The 24,090-nt window shown below is 33.2% G+C and overlaps 2 protein-coding genes across 2 annotated transcripts in view; one reads left to right on the top strand and one right to left on the bottom strand.

Annotated features, from left to right (window-relative positions):
* Sema2a (Semaphorin 2a) overlaps positions 1-24,090 on the bottom strand; it is a 303,390-nt gene that overhangs the window by 236,216 nt on the left and 43,084 nt on the right. The gene's annotated exons all lie outside the window — the stretch shown is intronic.
* On the top strand, positions 21,146-22,312 carry Cpr100A (Cuticular protein 100A). The gene is given in 1 exon segment (NM_001312697.1): positions 21,146-22,312. A coding segment is annotated over 1 exon segment (828 nt). The 5' UTR covers positions 21,146-21,156; the 3' UTR covers positions 21,985-22,312.

Below are 24,090 nucleotides of genomic sequence, written 5' to 3'. Positions count from 1 at the left end.
ATCTACCCATCCATGCATCCAACATTCGCAATTTATATTATTAGTAAGATAAGTATTTGTTAAAAAAAATCGGAGTCAATAATTTAATATGTACACTAAAATCAGTTTAAATTAACATTAGAACTCCAAGAGTTGTGATTAGTTAAAATAAGAAATAATAATATTAGCAACTTAAAAGTAATACCCTAACTTAAGTCCCGAGCAAAGTGAGTTCCATTGTATCAATAACCAGAAGCCTGGCAACTTTATGAAGACTTAGAAACCGCTCCATTTTCTTCACATCGCTGCGTTGGTATTTCAGTAAAATATTTTACTTGTGATTGCAAAAGTTGTGAACGGTTGACTTTCAGCGTTGGTTTTTCCGGTCTGATGTATTGCGTTGGAACAAAAGCCACCAGATTTTCCGTTGGAAAATTGACAATACACCAACAACGGAATTTTAAGTTTAATCAATTTTAAAAATCAGTATAAAATATAATAAAGTTTTATAACAACCAAAAACCTATTAATTTTATATTTGATGCAAACTTTCGCGTAACTATTTAATATTATGTTTTATCCCAACTTTATTTCTTTCTAAAAAATTTATTACTCGCTTACTTTATTATAATTACGCGCAATTTATCATTACTTAAGTAGGTAAGCAATCCACAGGTCCCATTAAAAAAGCTATTGCAAAGTATGACCCCCAGAAAATAGGAATCTATACTTATTAAAAGAGTACAAAAATATAATAAAACTATCAGTTTCCAGCGACTTCATCCACGTCGTCCAAAAAAAAATATAGTAATAAATAAAACCTATATGTCTCCCCGGGGGTAGTGTAGCTTCCTTACAATGAAAGAATTTTTCTAATCGTTTCAGTAGTTTGTATAAAAAAAGTCCTCTTTATAATATAATATTATGATTAGTATTGACAAATTTTATTCGTACAAAATAAATAAATATTAAGCAAATTGACTTGACCTTTTCCGGGATCATAGAATTGACTCGAACTTCAAAAGAACCTTCAACGGTAAATCACATTATGTTTTTCATTTTGTCGTCTCTGAAAACAAAATACGCATAATTATATTTGTCGTCAACATGATTGTTATATAGCGAGTAATATAATACAATATATTATACTATTCGCGGGCCGATTTCAAAATAAGTCGTATTTGTGGAAGTATTTTTTTCAATAAATCAAACAATTATGTTATGCGAAATATACAAGGAAGACAAATGACTCAGCACTCGTAATTCTGCCTATCTCCAGTCATCGTTTGCCCTTATTTTAATTTTTATTTTAAAATTAAATGTGATTAAAAAAGATAAATTTTATGTAAGCATATTTAAAACTTATTAATTATGTGTTAAAAATTTAACTCCGTATTAATACTGTATTAAAAGTATTATTAAAATATTTTTGTAATGTAAATGTGCCTAATGAAAAGGGATAAACCTTGTTTACCGGAAAGTTTTAAAGCTTTTCGCCTCCAAATTAAGTTTTAATCCTTATTGACTTGATAAAATGTGTGCTCGGGGAAATCGTTTTCGAATTTATCTTAGAATACGTTGGCCCACATCGCACATGGCGGTCTGTTTTCATTTCGGATTTAGTTCGAAGTTCGCGCCAATCCAAACGTTACCAGCTGCGCTATTCCTAGAGGATATTTTCTTTTCCACTTTCGACGCCAAATCTTGACGACTGGCTTTTGTGATTTAAAAAGATTCGCCGAGGTAAAACCGCTTACCGTTACCTCGATATACAGCGTGTTTTGTCGATAAACGAGAATGATCCTATTAGGATTCTCCAGAATAACTTCGTAAGACGATAAAGCTCAACACTAGTATTATATCTGTAACCATTACTTTTCACTACTTATTCAGAATTCGGTGAACTAGTTATAGATAAACTGTATAAAATACCTAATAGCATTATGACCTAGTATTCCTGTTATTTCTTATGTGAACATATAATACAATAGAGCTTATCTTCTACTAAGCTCTTCAAGAAACACAAATAATGGACTCAAAGCCGTACGCCTACGCATCATACAAGTGTAAGATAAGTCGCCTGTAAATTAAAATAAGAAATAGATATAATTCATTAACAAGGTGTCGCCGCGACTCCGTCCACGCGGAATTAAAAAACATCTTAATTGGCAGCCTATGTGTTCTTGAAGACTATAACACTGTATACATCTATGCCCAACTTCAGCGGGACCCACCCATATAAAATTTCGCATTTATGATATTACTAAGATGAGGTCTAATACATTACTGTAATTTATGAATTTATATCCAAATAATTCCCTTAAGATTACAAAAAAAAAAAACAAATCAATCCATCTATCAATATCCGTTTCGCCAATGTTATCAACTTAAAGACGTCAAATAAACAAAGCATCCACAACAAAGCCTCTAAGGTCCAGGTCATGTTGCCCTTACCTAGAAATAATTTTGATGTCATCACCAGGTCGTTTATCCATTTTCCGATAGGATTACTTATGCGTGCATAACTTCCAATTGTTCTAAATTACACACGGAGGTATAACTGCATTTAGCAAGCAGATATATAACTGCAATTTGCAAATGCTTCTTTGCTGGTATGATTTAGAATCATAATAATAATTATCATTTCTACTGCAAGCATCATATGAAATGGAATTCAGAAAACATCTGAATCACCTTCGATAGCTTTTGACCTACATTAACGATGGTTATTCGAATGTAATTGTTGTTATTTTCGACTTTGAATACACATATTTATAATAACCACAGCTGTCTAAATAATTTTGAGAAAATTAAAGATTCAGTGTCATATTATGACACATCAAAAAAATGATGTGTCACGATTAGATCTTAGGGCCAGTTTACTTTCATAAAGTATATACGTTATAGACAGTTTATATTTAAAATTATTCCACTAGATGTATCCATCTTGTTTATTTAATATTCCATGCTTTAAATAATACTGTCATAAAATCAGCTGTCTAACAGCTTTACTTATCGGATGAATAGGGTTTATGCAGATAATACTTGCGACACATTTGAAGCCATTGCAATTCAATCGGATAAATGCAGTTTGTCATAAATAAGTCTTCTAACACAATATTGAAATCTCACCTTCGTATAACTTAATGTTTTGTTAATTGTAATGATTCAATATAAAACAAAAAAAAATAAGTAATACCGACTTCTAGAGCATAGGATTCTGTAATTTCTATTATTCTTACCTTTATAAACATAGTTCAAATTGTCTCATATTGCTATAGCAAATCACTAAGTCAAATCCACACAAACAACAGGAAAATGCAGCTGAAACGAATACTACGATCATTCACATCTTTTATATCCACTGGTGTTTATAGAATCAATTTATTTATTTACATTAGTAGAATGTCAATGAATGGTTCGGCCACTGTTCAAGGAAACTCCCGTATCGCGTCTATCTCTCGCCAACTATCAATAGACACTATGTTGGTTGTTTCAGGACGTGGTGCTAATGAAGGTTTGTCTGTCGCGGCGCAGGCTGAAGGCGCTAGGGGTGCACGCGGCGGCTCGCGGCGGCGGCGCGGCTGCGACTGCGGGCGGGACACCCCTGCGCGCCGCCCGCCCTGCACGCGGGACGCCGGGTCGCTGGGACGCCGATACAAAATTAATACTTGTTTTGCTAAGAGCGATTTCGATTTGTCGACCCCCAAATTTGGAAAGTTTGATCTTGTTAGCAATTAAAGTTGTCTTAATATTCAGCGAAGAGTTTCTTCTCGCTTGACTAAGCCCGAAGCGACTTTTGGAAGAGCTTATTTCGTATCTGGAAGCAATTAAAGTTTGCTTTGCCTTTATAATTTCTATTTCTACTAAAAATATTACTGTTAAACGTATTTTTTCTATATATATCTCATCGTTGAACCGAGAAGTAACAGATCGTTGAAATATAGTGCTAACATCAGTGGGCCGTTGAAAAAGATCTCACAAGCAAACTGGAGATCTTAGAAGTGACCTAGTATACTCTATATAGTAGGTTTCCATAGTAAAAAAGAAGACTCGTTTGTCGTTCTTTTCATTCTCTTTATATAAACAGTCATAGAAATATACTTTTATACAGTTATGTTAGCAATAGAAATCTACGTTTTGTGGACTGAAGCCCACAGTATACACACATACAAACTAATAATTTATCATAAAGATGATATCGAATACAAAGAACATGAGATATCTAAAGTATATAAATTATTATGTAAATTGTACATAGAATCAGAAGCCAACCTAGTTCATAAACTTAGATAATATTATTTTTGTATCAGGCCTCATCCAACGTTATATAATATATAAGTTTTATGCGATACCTGTGGAATAAGCTCGTGTAACATTTGGAACGGAGCACAGCTCAATTTTATTAAACTGGAACAGTACCAATATTTCGCAAAGTTTTGCGGGAAGTGAGAGAAAGTTCCATTTCCTTCGTTTAGGGATGGATGGAGATGGACGGGCGGATCGCTCGTTTGCATTACATTAAAATATATTTGCCTCTTTTGTGGTATTGTTGCGAACAAACATTATATCCCACTTAGTTATAATTTGTCTGACATTTCAATAAAAATCAATAAAGTTATCTGTATGATTTTATTTCCAACATAAAATTAAGTAATAAGTTTTCTCGTAAGTCGTAAAATTTGGTAGAAATTAATATTTATACATCCAAACATTTGCAATTATAATATTAATAATACAGTAAATAGCATCTCTGAATTGTCTCTGCAGCCTTGACCACTGGTTGTTTGAGTCATGGGACTCCTCAGCCAGTGGTGTTGTATTTTTAATATAATATATTTTGTATAATTCTTTTATTTTTCTGAAATGTAATATATTAAGAAATATTGGTTAATAAATGAATAAGAGATAATCTAGTAAATAGTACGTAGTGCAGTAAAAATTGTATTTTCGTTACGTACAGTGGTACTAAAAAGTAGTGCTTTTTCATGAATAACACAAAAAAACGGTCCATTATTTTATAACATAATAAAATTTTTGTGCGAGTTACTCCTGAAAAAGCACTGCGATTGCTATGTAATGAAATTGAAAACTATAATATAAAAGTATTCTTTTCTACGAACAATAATGTAATAACAATATGGGTAAAAAACATCAATGATTTGTAATCGTATTGAAGTAGATTTAACTACCATATGTTGACAATAATTTAATATTTTCGTAATAACAAGAAGTAACAAAGTATCATTTAGTATACTTCAAAAAATAATTATAATTACGGACAGAATGAAAGATAGTTTGTCTAATTTAGAGTACGACCCTGGACTGATGTTAAGGTAAAGTTTTATATCTATTTAATTAACATTTGAAACATAGTAATGAATATATAAATGTGTCCGGATTAAAAAGAATATGGGGGCGCGAATGACCTGTTGTGTAAGTGAAATCCGTACCAGTGAGTTCAGGCAAGACAAATATTGTGACAAAAGCCCGCCAGCCCCGCAGCCCCGCAGTCAGACACGGACAAGTTTGAATCGGACAGGCTAAAGCAAACAGAAAGGGGCTCGAGTACGTATTACATTACGAAGGACTGACTAGTAATACTTTATTCGCAAATTGCTATCTATACGAGTTTTCGCTGTGGTTTTATATATATATAACTAGTGATCGCTCGCGACTTCGTCTGCACAGAAATAAAGTGAAACTTAATTATTATTTTATTGTTCTTCCAGATTATGTTCTACATCTATGCCAAATTTCAGTAAGATACATGCAGCCGTTCTGGAGGTACCTTCAAAGAGATTCGCATTTATAATATCAGTAAGATATCTATAATAACATTCTAGAGTCTGATTATGATAGAGTCAATAAGTATAGTGGCATTTGGTCACAAAGGGGTAATGTCTGAGTCTCTTCCATTGGGAATTCCAATACAAATCACAGCCTGAATAATTTAAAAAAAAACCGGAGGTTGAAATTGTTTTAATTCGGCTTTTTGTTACAAGCAAAAGTACTTAATTAAATCATTATTTTTTTACATGAATCTTAAATGCATTCAAAAATATTGAATTCGTAGTTTTATAACGCATTTCAAAGGAACATGTTATTGATTTTATGCAGCACATATGGCTGTATGTGGCAGTGTTGAAAATGAAGTGGTCGGCTGTGACCAAAGTGTTTCATCAAACGGACAACGAGTTGACCCGATTCGTTCCGTCTATCTCTATCCAATATGACCACGCCAATATAATGCCGACACAAGCGGTACCGTCTGCTACTGACTGTACTAAGTATTGGACTCGAGAATACTGGATTTTGAAAGAAAGATTTTGGTCGTTTCTAGACAAGATATATCGCTTTTCGGACTTTGATAGTACCCAAAACAGACTTTTGTGGAGCAATATTTATTAAAAAAAACTCTTTTATTGATAGTTTCAATAAGGTATTAAAAGCTAACAAAAATATTAGGTACATTATAATATAAATTACTTGATTTAACCTAAACAAATCCGAAATAAACAGGGCGAAAACGCAGCTGTTTAAAAACAATAAGTTATATTTAATTTATGCATAGAATTTAAATAGCAAATAACAAAATAAACATTTGCAATGATAACAATAAATCAACTCCGGCAAATCTCATTTTGGTCGTATTTGTGATTAGTGGCCAGTAGCAAATGAATGTAACTTCAATATGAAAGCGTCTATAAGTCGTCTATCTAGAGTTTTATAAAACAAAGTTGTTTAAGTAATAAGCTTGCTTGGAATTACCATTGTCTGTACAATATAACGCGTATAACATTTTTTTAAAGTTATACGATAACAAAAAATGTTAGGTAAAGACTTCTTTGGTTTCATATAGAGTTTTATGTGCACTTTTTTTAGTTTATACGTATTGTTTTAAACTAAAAAACCTGTCATCAATCAAAATCGTTATATACAGTTACCATCAAAATAAACTTATAGCACGCCACTTGTAAACTTCAATGCTAAATTCCTAACGTGATGGATGACTGTATGCGATATGTGTTCAAATTTGTATTTAATAACGTGACAGGTGTATGGGTAATTTGAAGGCATGGTCGTGGTACAAACGGGGTATTAGCATAACGAACGTCCCGGCCGCCATAATGAATGGGCTTGCAATTGAAACGCCAGTGGATTAGAGCCAACTCCTTTATCTCTTTATGTAAATATAACGGTAACAAGCCAACAAGATTCTTAAGAGCCCTCTTTAAATCTTAACTCTACTGAATATTTTTGAACAATTTATATCATAGTTAAAATTTAATTTTTTACGGTAATATATTTAAAAAATAATAATACTCGTTGGCTTACTTTTAAGACCTAAAGTATAATTTACTAGCGGTCGCACGCGACTCCATCCGCGCGGAATTAAAAAGCTCAATAAGTAGGGATGATATTTGGCATAGATATAGAACATAGTCTGTTCTTCCAGACTATGTTTAGCCGTTTTGAAGATACCTTCAAACAAACATCATTCCAACCATACATCCGTTCATCCGTCCATCTAAACATTCACAGACCTAAACTAAAATTTATATGGGAGTGGCTATCTTAAGTAATTTTAGATCAGATAAACATTTCCATTCATGTTACAAAACGATTAGAGATCAATTGTCGTTGATAACGAGTTCTTGTTATGAAACCTATTTTTTGAAATTTATTTCAAAATTAAACATCATATCTGCACAACAATCTCTGTATCTTATATATATAAAAGATAATCGTGTTAGTTACACTATTTATAACTCAAGAACGGCTTTACCGATATGGCTGAAAATTGGTGAGGACATAGGATACTATTTATTCATATATATATTTAACTTATCTATACATTAAGTTTTTTTATATACCCACGCGGACGAAGTCGCGGGCGACAGCTAGTTTGTTATAAAACAGAATAAAAAATTCTTCAAATAATATTTTATCAACTTTACTGTTCCATTCAATATCAAAACTGTACAATAACAAAATTTACAACATAAAGAGGTGCACAAAGGGACGCCATCAGAAAACTTCCTGTGTCTAAGATTGTTGCGAGGCGTTTATTGCTTTTGTCCCTTTCATGTTAAATCTTTACGAAGGACACTCGAACGGTGTCATTAAAATACAGGAGCGTCTTTCTCGTTTGTTTATGGTAATTGAGTTGACGAGTTGGGACGCTTTGATTCTGATGTAGTAAGCCCATGCTCGCCACACCTTAGTTTACTTTACCTCGTTGCCTTCACTAAATTCGTTAGTTAGCTCTTGAAATTGGCTTCACGAGATAAAACTTACAAAATAAGATCTCATATAAGTTAGTATTAATCCTTGTCAATAAACACAACCCTATTTTAATTAGTATATAAAGTATTATAAAATACATAAGTCAATTATATAAAAACGTAATGCAGATTTGTAGTTCTGTATGTCACAAAATGAGGAATGTCTCGCCATTTAAAACATTTATGCTGTCGTGCAATAACACTAACAACGATTAAGACATCGCTGGCAAGGCTTCAATGCGAGTTGAACTTCCTCCAAGTTGTAAAAGAATTTTATTGAGCGAAATAATAAATGCATAATGTAATGCGTTTTTTAAACATTATTATATTATAAAACATTGACTGTCAATAAAAAAAAAATCTTTATTGATCTACAAAATTTTACAATTTCTTTAGCCTTAGCCTCGAGTCCTGTGCGTTCTTACAGAACGTAGTTCCTTCCCTTAATCTAGGCTTAAATAGGTACCTATTCGTACCTAGGTAGGCATGTATGTGTGTGTATGTGTCTGCGATGTTATAGAAGAAAGTAGCAAACGGAAATGGCTACTAAGTGTAGGCATATGAGCCAAAGGAGAGAAGACAAAAAATCCTTTACTATTAATTTCGTCTTCCCTTTCTCTATATCTTTTCTTAGAATTAATATAATATTGAGGAACAAGTAAAGGATAGATAAATTGTTATTGTATTGCACCTGCTAATATAAAAGTAACTCAAGGTACAGTAATAATGTTAACATAAGCAATAAACGTAAAGTTTTGGTTAGCAGCGGTAAATTTCGCTAAGTCTTCATCGCAACAGTTATCAAAGGCTATTCCCCATGGACGCTTATAGAAAACGTACTTTGCTATGCAATATACATTTTATCAAGGGAAGGGCCCCAAGCTGAACCCGACGCGTAAATCTTGCCTTTACGGCCTCACCTGTCGAAGGAATAATTTACTGCCGGCTTAAAACTTCCTCTCTAAGAGGAAATCCCAAACACTTCTCAAGAAATAACTGAATAAGAAATTTTCGATTGTGCGCGACGCGATCCGCGAACCCCGGCTGACAGCGGAGAAATTCAAACATAAGCCGCCCCTAATGGATGGAATAAAATTTCAATTTTAATGTCATGTTAAAGTAAACAACTTAATTAACTACTTTTAGTCAAAATAATCGTAAATAAAATATAGATACTTGTACCAACGCTATTTGAATCACAATCTATTTTGTTATATCTTTAGTTTTATAAAAACCCGATAAACCAATAGCCATCTGGTTTTAGTTATCAGCCGAGATTCTGACGTCTCGATTTTGATGGATAAGCAATTTGCAAGGGAAATGCGAATGTCCGTAGCACAGTTTTAATTATCGTCCTTGTATACCATATTGACTTTTTATATATTACATAATTAAAATTAACTGCACTCTTAATTGTGTAGTGGCCTGCTATAGTTTGTACGAATTCACACTTTGGATCGCCCTTAGCGCCTGATTGACAGCTATCTCTAACTCTAACTTATAGTTCTAACAGCTGATTGCTATTGGAATCTGTCGACGCTGTTGTTTAATTAAATATCTATTGATACGCATTAACTGATTGTCGTAACACAAAATGACATTACTCCTATAGTCCGCATCTTTACCCTTTTTTATATTCATAAGATAACCTGCCTTTTCTTGGAAAGACAGGGTTATATGTGTGATTCCTACTGACTAAAGCGACCGCTTGGGTTCCGGGATCTCCAATAGAACGCACCGGGAGCCTCTGCACTGAGCTTCTGCGACTCCAAGAAAATACTACTTCATGCCTTCACAATCTTCACCCTACTGCATTTACATTCATTGCTTCACAAGTGGGACAAACAAATTCATTCAACTTAAGTAAAACAATGCAACGTAACCAATAAATAAATCACGTCGTATGAACAATCGCAATAAGGAATGGTGAGTATTTCAGTTTAGTAGATTATCTTGGTCGACGTCTAAGCTGGTCATACAGTAGGCACCATTCCAACTGGCACGGAGTAACCTGAGCCGGCAAACAATTCATTACTACATCGGATTTGTTGCTGTGTAAATATATTTTGCACGTTCTATTTTATTAAGGTATTTCCTCGCTTTAATTGGATTTTCATATTTTATTTTGTTTTGTTTTAAACTTTTAAAGTTCTAGATTTTATTTTGATGTTAAAAGTGCGTTAAGAGTATTTATTTCAATTTAAAAATTACTAAAACTAGATGTTTTTATTATTAGCTACGTAATATGCAGTTTGATATTAATAACTGTTACTACGCATTGTGTAAAAAAATTAGAATTTATGTAACAATTTCTCTTTATAAAAGAAATGCATACTTACTATCTTCAGTTCGCGTAATTTATTTTAATCCTGCCTTTGCTTTTACGGTGTAGTTCAAAATCTTATCCGTAAAATCTCGTTACAACTGATTACGAACGAATACATGTTATAAATAAACTTGTAAGGTCGTACTTTTCTTAAGGAAATGGTTCTTACACACGAAAAATATTATCATAGCTGTCATAGAATGTAAATAGGTTGGCCGGCACTTTGTTATTGTGGAAGCAAGGATTTCATAACAATTTAGCGTCGACACAAGCGTTGTTCGACACGCGAACATCGCATGTGTAACCATATTTTTGTAACACCGTGTATGAGATAATTTAATTATAACTATGCCTGTTGACAGGGTTCGTTACTAATATAGCAAATATAATAATTTTAAATAACGCTGCATTATTGCAAAAATTTACGGCTAATATTCGCAAGCTGATTTCAACTTTTAGGTGTAAAGTCGATAATGTTCTTTTGTATGCTTATTTTTTCTCGATTATTCTTAGCGTTATAATCTTATTGTATTACGAAAACGGTAGGATTCGTTGCTTCTGTATAAAGTTGACAAAAAAATGTTTCTTTTTAATATTCAAATTAATTATAGAAATAATTTTATCGTAAAAAATTTTTATGGCAATTATAAGGAGATACGTCCGTATTGAGCAAAAGATATTCTATTTAAAATATTCCAAAGAATTTTTTTTTTTACTCACAAATTAAATCACAAAAAAGGACAATTACGTGTTATTTGCATGACAATAAAAAGAATGCACTTAAAATAAATCGTCTATTAAAAATGAACGGAAATAAGGAGAAATCTGAGGAAGACATCTGGCACACTTTAATTTGTTTGCTGCCATTGTTATGCGAAATTAATATTCCAATTTATTCCATTTCTGTATCGAGGGCTGTAAATCAATATTTGGTGGCATCTCTCTCGCTGCGGAAGCGATTCCTCCGCCGTCGTCATCCACTCTAACTGGGACTTTATGCTCCAATTATTATATAGATTTACGATTAATGATTTCCCTTGTTCAAATACAATACTTGTTTATGTGTTTATATCTCATATACAACAGATAATATTAACACAGTTCATGTAAACTTCTAACATAACCATAACTGGTTTATTTACAACGAATCTTGTACGTTATTCACTAATTATTAGTGCATATATATATGCAATTATTATATTTTTGAGATTTATCATATTAATATATATATATTTTTATATCATAAGGTGGCAAACGAGCGAGCGGCCACCTGAAATCGCTGAAATAGCGAAGTGACCGTTGCCCATAGTCATACGTAATTGCATATGCGTTGCCTACCTTTAATCGACGGAGAGGATGCACAGAAATTAAATATTTTCCCTCTCCATACATCCTCTCATCCGGAAAGTCCATTTCCATTTCCACTTCCCATCCTTTCCTTATAGGAAAAGGGTGGGAATGGAAAGAGGACTAAATAAGGCCTCCTAATATGTGAATTGGAAAGTTTGTAAAACTAATGAACGTAAGATTTGATGTCGAGATGTACATAAACGTATTATAAATCAAAAATTAATTGTTCAATATGATCGAATTATTGCAAATAGGTGATCTACAGTGTAATACAATTATAATAAACTCATTTAATCCATTTAGAAAGCAAACGTCGCACGCTTAATTACAAATGCTTGCTAAATAATGCTACCAAAGAGTATAAAGCAAATTCACATAAGAAACAAAATTATATCATTCCAAAAAAGCAATGCTCAGCATATTTTGAGTCCAAAATATATGAATGCTATATATTTTTATCGCTTAGTTGTAAATAGTTAAATAAAGAACTCCTTGGTGGGTCATTCAGTAGGCATATTGCAATGTTTACAAGTCACGTAAAGCCTTATTAATTAAATTCAAACGCGTGTTCAACTGACCTTATCTCAAACTATATAACTTGTCACATCAAACAGAATTTTAAGTAGAACAAATTATTAACCATGTGGTCAAGTTTGCGTGACATCCTCAAATTATATGTAACTTGTAATACGCGATAAAAATGTTTATGTTTTTCTATCTTTTTATTTAACTATATAAGTTGTGTTTTGTGTCCATTAAGATAAAATAAAACTAGTAATAGAACTAAACAATTTTGTTTAATCAAATTAGTAATTTAATGTCTTTAAGAAGTTAACAATTTAGTTTGATGATGCGCAATAAATAGGCTTTATTGCTTCTTCCTATAACACTATTTTATTTGAAAATTAATACTAAAGGACTAAACAGTATAAAAATTTCTATCACGACACAGAATAATAACATCTGGCGACTGCTGGCTGTCCGCTGACGTCAAAAGAAATCATAATGAATCGTTCTATTGCACGCCCGCTCGTCTTAATAGAGAGCTTTCTACCGCTTTTAATGTTTTCTTAGCGACGTAATAAATTAATCTCCATTCGTAGTTCCCCGCAGTCCGCCGCCGCGCGAAAGAATGAAACAAACAAAAGAATTGAAGACGTAACTTTGCTCCAATACTAATTTTCTTGCTTTACGTAAGTCATTTGTTGAGAACTTTTAAGCTTTTTATTGCCTTCTCACGAGACTTAGTGGTTTCTTTCACACAGTCAATGCAAGCATTTATTTTAGAGGAACGGATATATTCAAGTTTACTTACTACCTCCCTTTTCATTGTTATAGAAAAAGTTAATTATGTTAAGTAAATCATGATCATAAAGGATTGATTAATTGGCAAGATAAAGAAGCCTAACGAATAACTAGACCGAGGGTCTCATTCGTAAGGAAGTGAAGGTTACGGTTAGCAGTGAAAATACACTTGATGATCTGATGAATCGATGATAACGGTAAAAATAATAAGTGTGCTATTGTACACATACCCGTCGTACATCGTTGTTGTGAAACTACTCATCAGTGTGTGTCTTAATTTACACTACAGTTAATTATATAAATAAATGTTTTTATTTTGGTATATGTTCTTAGTCATTAAGCTTACATCGACTAAAGGTTATTTTGCTTTCCTCCTGAATTAACTTTTTGCGTGAAGGTGTTCGTATTTTGGACAGCGTAATTCCTTTTCTTTTCTTGATTAATTATCTGGCCTGACCAAAAGTTCAACAGGGTGTTTTAACCGTATTTCTTTTGTTGGCTAAATATACAAAATTATTCTTAAAACCTTCATATTTATGACGAAATTCTTAAAATGATTTAATTCAATTATCGAAGGGTCTATTAAATCTTATATTCAGAATTTTGTTTCAAATAGATAATTAACGTAGTCATAAGATCTTAATATTTTTACTTTAATATATTTTTTTTAATTTCAACTTTCATCAACATTTTGCTTAGCCATAATTAACCTAATGTTCAGTGATATTTTAAACATAAACCATGTTAGATACGTATTGTTCAAAGTAAGAAAATTGTTACAGTTAAAATATTGTATTACAGTGTCCTTCTTTAAATGATTTTCCGTCAGCAAATGGCTTGTGTTCTAACTCTGACAGGAGTCCTCCTTTAAAGCGATTACATAGAAGCACACTAGTCCAAGATATTGAGTTCATTTCAGCATCATTGAAAAACGAGTACACTTTTCCATCATCCGTCGGCTCGTTGTTTTTAAACTTCTATTTGACGAAGGATCGTTCGTTCAGTCGTCTCTCGCCTCCACTGCACCCATTCACTTTGTATTACCCATTTCGTGAAACTACTTTCATTCATTCTCTCCACATGACAATACGATTGGGGATTCATTCCTTTATTTTCGCATCTGTACCCTTTTTCACGTCGCAATTTCGCTTTATCAAACTTCTCTTTATTTAACACTGAAACGCTCTTTCAAGCCACTAGGCCTTTGCTATGTTTGGAGGAAAATATAAACAAATATTTCATGATATAGAAAAATGAAAAAAGGTGTCGTCTATACTCAGTTCGCGGAAAAACGTGTTCCGGTATGTAAACCTTAAATATTAAATGTTTACAATTCTAAAAACTTTTCGATAGATAAATGGGTAAATCAAACTTTCAAATATTTTGACACAAATTTCACATTTTTATACACATTAGGTAAGTTTATTTATGATGTAAAATACCTAATATCCTCTCCTACGTAGAGAAAGTATAAGATGATGAGCCAAAACATTATGTTTAAGATTAAAGCATTTATCATTTTAATATAGTAACAAATACAAAAGTGTAAATAAAATCCATTTAACATACGAATATAAATATATTCATTTAATTTATCAAACGGCCGGTCTACTGGTGAGAATCTATCATAGCTTCGCGTGAGTGTCACGAGGCTTTACTGAATGTATAAATATTGATGAGGGTCCGTACCCGTAAACAGTGTTACTATTTATTTGTTTTAAAGTCAACAACGCATCAACACCTTTACAATGAAGTGGTCTCTTACACAATTTATCTTTATAAATAAAAGACAATACTTACCACATCATAAATAAATTTAGTTAACTTTAAAGAAGAATACGAACAAATACAAACCACATTCTGACGTCACAGATATCAAATCTAAATAGATAGGTTAATCTGAACAAGTTCAAAAAATAATACTGGCGCAAAATGATTCCGTCGAAGGCGGTGTTTTTCCTTGTTTTACGTTTCTATATTTGTCAGATCGAGGATCCTTGATGCACACATTTTATTTTGAACTCATTGTAATTAATAATAAACTTTCTTTATTACAAAGTTAAAGGATATGATCTTCAATAATATTATATTGTAAATATGAATAAAATGAGTTTTAAATCTGTATTAAAGAAATCATATAATTCGATGAGGTCTTTGACTTTTCACTACCTTAATTATAATAGCAATAGTTGAACGACAAAATCTCTTTCAAATACACATTCAATAAATTACTTATTAAGTTTACAGGCGGTTCGATACGAATCGAGAGCGGCCTTGATCGCGGACAACCGGTGACCTTTGCAGAATGTGGTTTAATGAACGTCTACTCATAACGACTATAGACATGATTTAATAGGCAAACGCAGCGATGTTATAGTTCGTAATTACCAATGTAGGTCATGAATGCGCTGCCGGTTTCCAATCATGGGCTTCTATCTAAGCACGCATCGGGAAAGAAATTGAAATATGCATATAAAAACGTTGTTTCCGTCAATAAAAAGTTGTTTTACTGATTTTTATGTTTAACTATCGGTCGCCCGCTACTCCCTTTAAAAAAAAAAACTTGTAGCGTATTTATTTTGCAGACTATTTACTCAGCCGTTATGGAGATACCTTCAAACAAACCATCCATCCATCAAAACAATCGCATTTTTAATATTAGCAACATTATACTATTATTTAGTAAGATTACTTGGATTTTTTTCTGTGCTTAATAAAAAATTGTTGTTATCTCTCCCTAGTATTAAATCTAGATTTGAATTTAACTGCTATAATAAACTTTCATATAATCTTTATTAACAGAAATAAATTTACTTTAAAAAGTGATTTAACATTTCAAAACATTGTACAGATTTCCTTCCTTAAATTATTTAAATGTCAAGGTAATTTTTAATATGGTAAGGTGTTAAAAAAACGAGTTAACATAGAAATACAAATCACGGAACATATTGTAAAGTAATCGTCAGGATTGACCGACGGTAGCGAATCGAATGCTTTTTGTTGAGGTCTTTGCACTTACTGTGACGAAGTACAATTTATTGGAATATATTCTTAGAAGTGTCCTTGAGAATAATTCAGATTAGACTATTCTTTTTTTTTAAACTTTACAAAGTTCTTTCAACCCTCATAATAGAACTAGTGAAGCGTATTTGGTGTCTAAAACCTGCATTAAATTATAACATATTCTAAAATTTTCAACAAATATACTCTGTCGATTACAAAAGTTGATCAGTAATTTTATGATATTGTATTTAAAAGTACTTAATTTCATTTTAACATATTAATGTTACGTTCTCTTAATCTTCTAATGAAATAAATATTATTTACAAAAGAATAAATAAAAAAAAAACAGCAAATAGAGCTCTTGCACATAGTCAAGTTTTCAGTTTTTAGTTTTCTATAAAACTAACTATTCGGACACAAGGCTCTTATAATTTTCGAGAGCGCAGTGAAGCATCGTCCAGTGCACCGCACTATGCGAAACTTCACATGTCCTTCAAATATATATTTTTTTAAAAACAGCAAAATCTCTTAGAAACTTGTACAGTCAGCTGCATAAATATTAAAACATTTACTAAACTTGTATACGTCTTTAGTTTTAAATATATAAGTATGCACGTAATCATTATTTGTAGTTGGAAAGAAGTATATAAGGTCGTACGTACATATACATAAATATTTTTGAAAACAAAGGTGTATCAAAGGTTCTGAAGCTTTATAAATGTAAATATATTAATGCAGCTGACTGTACTTTTATATGGCGATTATGATATGGCATTTATTAATCCTATTCGAATTGTAACCGCTGTCTGAAATTGATGTTCTATATTTTCTCGACTACTACTAATAATTTATTTAAACCCATAGTCTGGTTTGCTGAGGTTACTATATTGCTAGGCATTAAAACAGTACATCAAGTTTTTAATCCAAAATCAATACCTTTTGTCTTCTTTTGCTAAAAGTATGTCTATGTTAATTATATTTTCTTTTTTATAACATAAGAACATAAATACGCTAACAAAGTCTTTCATTCAAAAATAATCGCTATAAAGAGCGGATATAACATACGTAAAGGACTCAATCGCCTTTGGTATTCTGGAATACAAAGGTTCTCTTTGCGGTATTAAATCATGTTTCAAAGCTAAAAGCCGCAAAATAAAGGTAATAATACCGTTTGAGGTTAGTTAAAAAGGATAATATGTTTCATTTGAAAATTCATTTGAAGCTTCAACAAATAATTATATATTGTATTTAATCTTACTAGTATTATAAATGCGAATGTTAAGATGGTTGATTAGGATGTTTGTTAGAAAGTAAATCGAGAACTACTGCATGTTGAAATTTGGCATAGATGTAGAAGATAGTCTGAAAGAATACATAGGTTACTTTTAATGTTTTTTTTTAATTCCGAGTGGACCGTGGGCTCGAAATTTGAGGCGTAAGGACGGGCGGTTCGGGCGATGTAATCAAAAATATAGCATAATACAGCGACGCACACAAAACGAGTGGACCGAAGTACTTAATATTTTTGTATACATCGCCCTGCTCCGCCGTCGAAGCGCACCGGTAGTCACTAATTTCGTACCTGCAGCCTATTGCCTGCTTTCACGAATCCCGACATGCGACACTGCATTTCATGGTCAATACAATCCATGGCCAAAGTTCGTTGTCTTCGTAGTGATAAAATTCGCGAAGTTTACAGCCTATGAAATAATATTTTAATATGGTTATTATTTATAACTATATATAAAAAATAAGGGCTGTCTCCAATCACAATCTGTATAAAAAAAGGGACTACGATATGATTTTGTACGCACTATTTTAGTATATGTCTATTCACTGTTCTTTGGCCCTTGTTACGTGGAGGGAAATAACGCTAGGAATATCTTTCAATGCATTGTTATACGCATAAGTTTCGAATGGCTTCAATTTTTCAAAGATATTCTGTAAAATTTACACAACAAAGAAATTAATCATTTGCTGTGTCCTACTGTGCCATGATTCGCAGTCCGACAAAATAATTGCATCAGCGCTGTGAAGTTAGATTAAAGCAGTGCATGAATAATAAACTCTCTGCGTAGGTTATAACTAGGAATACGTAACAAGGTCGATGGCCACGTGCCGACGCGGACTTGACTCATGGTAGAATGTCCCCGGCGGATTGACACTCATTAAGTCTACGTTCACACGAGTGATACATTCAAGAGGAAATGAATATTGCCCAAAACGGACATATTGATATAGGATGTTAGTTGTCGACCTCACTAGTGAAGAAATAAGGAAGTTAGATAAGTAAAATCTGATTGACTAACTAGCTTAATACCTTGTGCATATATTAAATTATGTCTTTGGTCGCAGATCTCCCGAAGATTACGGACACCATTAAGTGGTTGTTGGGATTCTTCGGAGAGTTGGGCTGACTAAAGTGATTCCGGATCCTGCTCACGCAAAATACGCGCTAATTCAGAGTTGCGGAAATCGTGATCTTACTGTTGCCTTTCGCAAAAATAAGTACGACTTCATAAAAACTAAAACTACGACTTGTTTTTACTTGAAAACTAGTCATTGTATACTTAGAAATATTTAAAGTCGAACATACTAATGTCAAAAAAATCATGTATCACTAACAATTTTTCGGTGGAAGCGAGCTAATTAAATAAATTAATCTCTATGACAAATACAGTCTTCTTAATACAAGAAAAAGGTATCATTCCAGATAATTATGTTAACTGTAAAACCATAAAAGTGTATCTGGGCGTATTGCAAAGGTCTGAATTAGAATCAATATTACGAGTTTATTTGTGCTTCGGTAAAACCAGTATTTCATTTCTTAATTTAATATATCAGATGCAGGAAGTATTAAATGTCTAAATAATATTCCTATATTGCAAAAGGCGATTTTTCAACAAAAAGTAAATTAAATTGTAAATGAAAGAAATTATCGTCAAATAATAATTGGCTTTTAAAGAAAAATAAGTTTTACTTCGATGTTCTTTCGATAATATCGCTTGTTTAATTTATTGAATACAGTTCGCTATTTAGTTAATAAAAACAAAGTAACTTACAAAACATGTTTTCATAAGAACGTGATACATAGAAACAAGACTATAATACTACTAGCTGTCGCCCGCGACTCCGTCCGCGCCGAATTAAGAAAAAAAACTAAATAAGTAGCTTATGTTTCCTCTGGACTATGTTCTATATGTATTCCAAATTGTATTAAAATCCGTTGAGCCGTTCCGGAGATACCTTCAAACAACTAACCATCTAAATATTCCCATTTATAATATTAGTAAAATTAATTATAACGCTTCAAATTTAGTTTACAATGAATTTGAACCCAGACCTTCCACTTTTCTTGTACGTTGACTCTTAACTCATATAGTCACGGATCGCTTGCGCTAACGTAACCAACGCTATTTAGAATTAGATATATGTTATTATAATTAAAAAAAAAAATGTAGAGCACGAATTGTGAAATATTACAGACACCGTCCTTCAAACACAAACGCAGTACGTGTTTGAAACATATAATAAATGTTAAACAGAAAAACTGGACAACAAACTAGTTTACTTTTACTCGCAAACCACTAATATCAAATTATAAAGGGTTCATTTAATTGACATACCAAAACGAATTATGTCTCAGACTTATATCAACTAAAACCTAAAGCAGTGATAAAATACAAATGACAACTTGAGTTTTATTTTAAAGCAAAAACTTCATTATAATTATGTGTATTAAATATTTAAGTAAGTAGATGAATCCAAGCAGTATATTAGACATTCATATCTTGCATGGTTTGTCTCAAATGCGGTCCTAAATTATTAGACATTTTATAATACTTTTGCAGAGTACCTTCAGAATGACAGAGATTTGTGCACAATGATTTTAAATCTCAAAAACATTTGGGATTGCAGTTTTTTATCTAATATTAACTGTCGCCTGTGACTTTGCCCGCGCAGAACGATAAATAACTGAATTGGTAGCTTATGTGTTCTTCCAGACTATGTTCTACGTCTATGTCTAATTTGAGCAAGATCTACGCAGCCATTCTGGAGATACCTTCAAACAAACATCTATCCATCTAAACATTCGCGTATATAATATTAGTAAGATATAGTAAGATCGTTAAATTAACTAAAGTTAAAGAATAGATTAATTAAAATATGTTGCAATTAACACAAAACCATTGTGAAATGTACACAATTTAATACAGTATAAAATAGAATTGTAAAAACTGTGTGAAATTAACTAATTCTATGTGCTATTGCATTGTTTAGATTTTAATATGATTACAGTAATAGTGTTAGATCACAAAAGACGGTTGTGCTAGTTAACTTAGTTCCCATGTGTCCGTTTTGTAGGTTAATTTACTTACACTAAGGTCTGGATAATACAGGTATCCTATATTTAATTAATTTTAATTATGCTATAGATACTTTTTCCTTGATGAAGTTTCTATCTGGCTACTATCTGATTTAGAAATATTACGGCAAAAATTAAATACTATTACTTATAAACTATATTAAAGTATGTATATATATAAACATTTAAATCTTATATAACTCAAGGATTCAATTAATTTAATGGTTAAATGGGTTTTAGATAATAGATTTTTAGAACGTTCACTTTTTATTAAAGTTGAAGGTGGTTCGCCTTATTTTTCACGTAACAACGTAAATGTAAAGATGCCGTCGTCACTTCCTTGACACATCCAGTAAGTATCCGCTCCGGGCAAGAGACATATTGTAGGCGCATGTAAGTTTTTCGCGGTCGCACCTACCAGCCCTTCCAATAAACTTCAAGGCTGTTGCTTCTCGTATAAAACGAGATTTGCGGCCCGCACCCACACACTTTGTGACTTTCACGCGAGCAGTGCACATTTGCTCAAAATGTATAGGCTCATGGTATTTGCGTTTGTGATAGGGGCAGTGGTGTGCCAGCAGCAAGAGGGCGGACGTAGGGTTCCCAAATATGCGGGAGACCCCAAAACTGCCGCCATCCTACAGGAAGCGAGGTATTTAAGTGGCAACGGAGCATTCGGTGCAGCGTACCAACAGGAGGACGGCATTGACTTCAAGGAGGAGACCGATCCTGATGGCAACAGACGTGGTAGCTACTCATACATTGATCCGACCGGACAAAGGAAGACCGTGAACTACGTCGCCGGTAAAAATGGATTCCAAGCCAGCGGCGACCACATCCCGACAGCGCCGCAGCCCGTTGCGCCAACTCCTGGATACACACCGGATCCTCGCTACAACTCTCCGGACTACAAGGCACCTCAGTACAACGCACCACAACAGTACGTGGCACCCGCCGCCCCCAGGAACTACGGAGGTAAACCCAGTGTGGACGATGGACAGTACCACCCTGAACTCTACGAAACAGAGAACTACGGTAACTCTCAACCTCAGTACCAATCACAAGCTCAATACCAGGCACCCCAGCCTCAGTACCAGCCGCAAGCGCAGCCTCAATACCAGCCGCAAGCGCAGCCTCAGTACCAGCCGCAGTCACAGTTCCAGGCTAATACCATCTACCCTGGTGTGCAACAAGCTCAGTACAGTGGACTGTCATCTCAGCAATACGATAACTCCGCCTACCAGCCCGAGACTCGCCAGCAGTACTATGAGCCGACAACGCCACCCCCCAGCCGATTTTTCCCCCCCGGCAAGTTCAGTCTGAACAGAGCGCCTGATGGTTATACTTACTCTTTCCACAAAGTATAAATAAATTATTTATAAGAGGGGATATCGGCGAGATGTACATTTTGTAATAGCAAAAAACATGCATCGATTAACAATTCGCCGAATCATTGGAGGGTCGATAGAGCGGGCTGGCCCAAGACTGGAGCATTTCTTAACTTTTGTTACGCTGTGATTATGTGAGTCGATGGACTATATATGTACGTGTTGTTCGTTTTTGTTAATTGTAAAGAAAATATGACTCACCGAAAGAAATGCATGTCATCAGATAGAAAATAAAATTTTGTAAATAAATTTTTAGTGTAAATATTTACAGCGAACGTTAATTTAATACCCGTGTTAATAATGTTCCTAATTTGCAATCCTCATATACATACGCTAATTAAAACTCTGATATACACAAACTTTTTTTTATTAAGAAAAGTAACAAGTAAACTTCCTTATTATCAAGGTCTTATCGCAAGAGGGAGTGGGCTGTGTCCGCATTCTGCAGTGCTCGCTCAAAGCGGCGGCAAGTAGATCACCTTAAGGCTATTACAAATGTATTATTATGGTACAGAATACCGGTTTCGCTCCGCCACACCTCACTTTCATTTACCCGTGTTACTGTTTGGACATACGTTAAAACAAAAAGCAATTTTTATTCTTACCAAAATAACTGTTCTATTTTTGATAATATTAATAAATCTATACATATTGACAAAATTGGACTGTCTGTATGTCATAATTTGTAGACTATTTGAGTTGCTGATAACGAAAAAGCAAGTTTTCGTCTGTATGTGTGTCCGCGTTTCTTCTGGACAGCTGGACCGATTTTGACGGGACTTGAACAGAAAAGTAGTTGATGCACGCGGGCATACTTACTTCTTATTTATTTTGCTCTGACGTAGTCGCGGGCGACCACTAGTTATTTTATGAAATAAAAAATCAGAATATTCTAATATTTAACGCTTTACTCATTGTCTTAAAGAACGTGCAGTTGTGAAATAATTTAATTATTTTGCAATTATGATTTATAAATAAATATAAATTGATGTTCATCAAAGATTAATAACTAATTGTTAACAGTTTATTTTAACATGTATCTAATGGATCCGTTTTGGTATATATAAATGTTTGTAATTTCATTGTGGCGCAACGCGAATTTGTTTACTGTTGAAATTTATTGCTTTATAACATGTTACTGACTGAAATTTGGGTTGATTCGTAAAATTGCCGCATCGACAATCATATTGCGAACTAGCTGTAAAAACAATGGCAATTTGAAATACCGTGTTCTTACTTAACTTCGATATACCATGCTGTTTAGTTATATCAAATGTACCGCTACAAACAGAATGATTCAGTTACAGTGGGTTTCTAAGACCAATATTTCCGCTTCAAACATATTATCTCGGTTTTTTTTCAAAGATTATGATAAGGATGATCTGTTTTACACACAGATATTGAACTCAGAAACTCAAGGGTAATATTTTTTGCTAATGTCACCAAACTGTGACTTATAAGGTACGAATCCATTGGCCCGCGCCGGACGCACCGCACGCACGGACTAAAGAATTTGCATGCTAAAAATGCTTTATTTTTTGTATATATACTTTCGCCACCACAAACCAATAACATAAATCAGTTGTTATTCGTTATTATTTTAGGTTATTTATTTGCCTCGATACTGTAAATAAAGTAACGTAAAATGTATTTTGAAATACCTCTATAAATATTCCGATTGCTTAATAAATGAAATATTAAAAGCAATCTCTGGAAGCAAATAAATAAATGGGTAATCAAGGTAGGCGTGTTGCAACCTCCCGACCTAGTAAACGAATTTATCGAGCTTTAATAAATGTCTTATTAGAGTTTTATTATAAAAAAGGAAATGCCAATCTAAATGCACTCACTAAGAAATAAAAAGAGTAAAAATCAATCCTCCTCTAAGGGAAAGAAGTGGGGCAATCTGTAAACTAATATTTTATAGCTAAGAGATACCAAGTATTGGTAAATGGATTATTAATAAGACTGGCAGAGATTTTATCAAAGATTCCACGCTTATTGCATCCACCACTAAATCAAAAGCTTTTTTTTATTACATAAGGTGGCAAACGAGCGTGCGGCCACCTGAAATCGCTGATATAG

The sequence above is a fragment of the Papilio xuthus genome, unplaced genomic scaffold, assembly GCF_000836235.2.
Source record: "Papilio xuthus unplaced genomic scaffold, Pxut_1.1 DF826938.1, whole genome shotgun sequence".
In the NCBI taxonomy this organism is placed as follows: domain Eukaryota; kingdom Metazoa; phylum Arthropoda; class Insecta; order Lepidoptera; family Papilionidae; genus Papilio; species Papilio xuthus.
The sequence above is the reverse complement of the archived record's forward strand: the minus strand, read 5'-3'. Positions and strand labels throughout refer to the sequence as shown.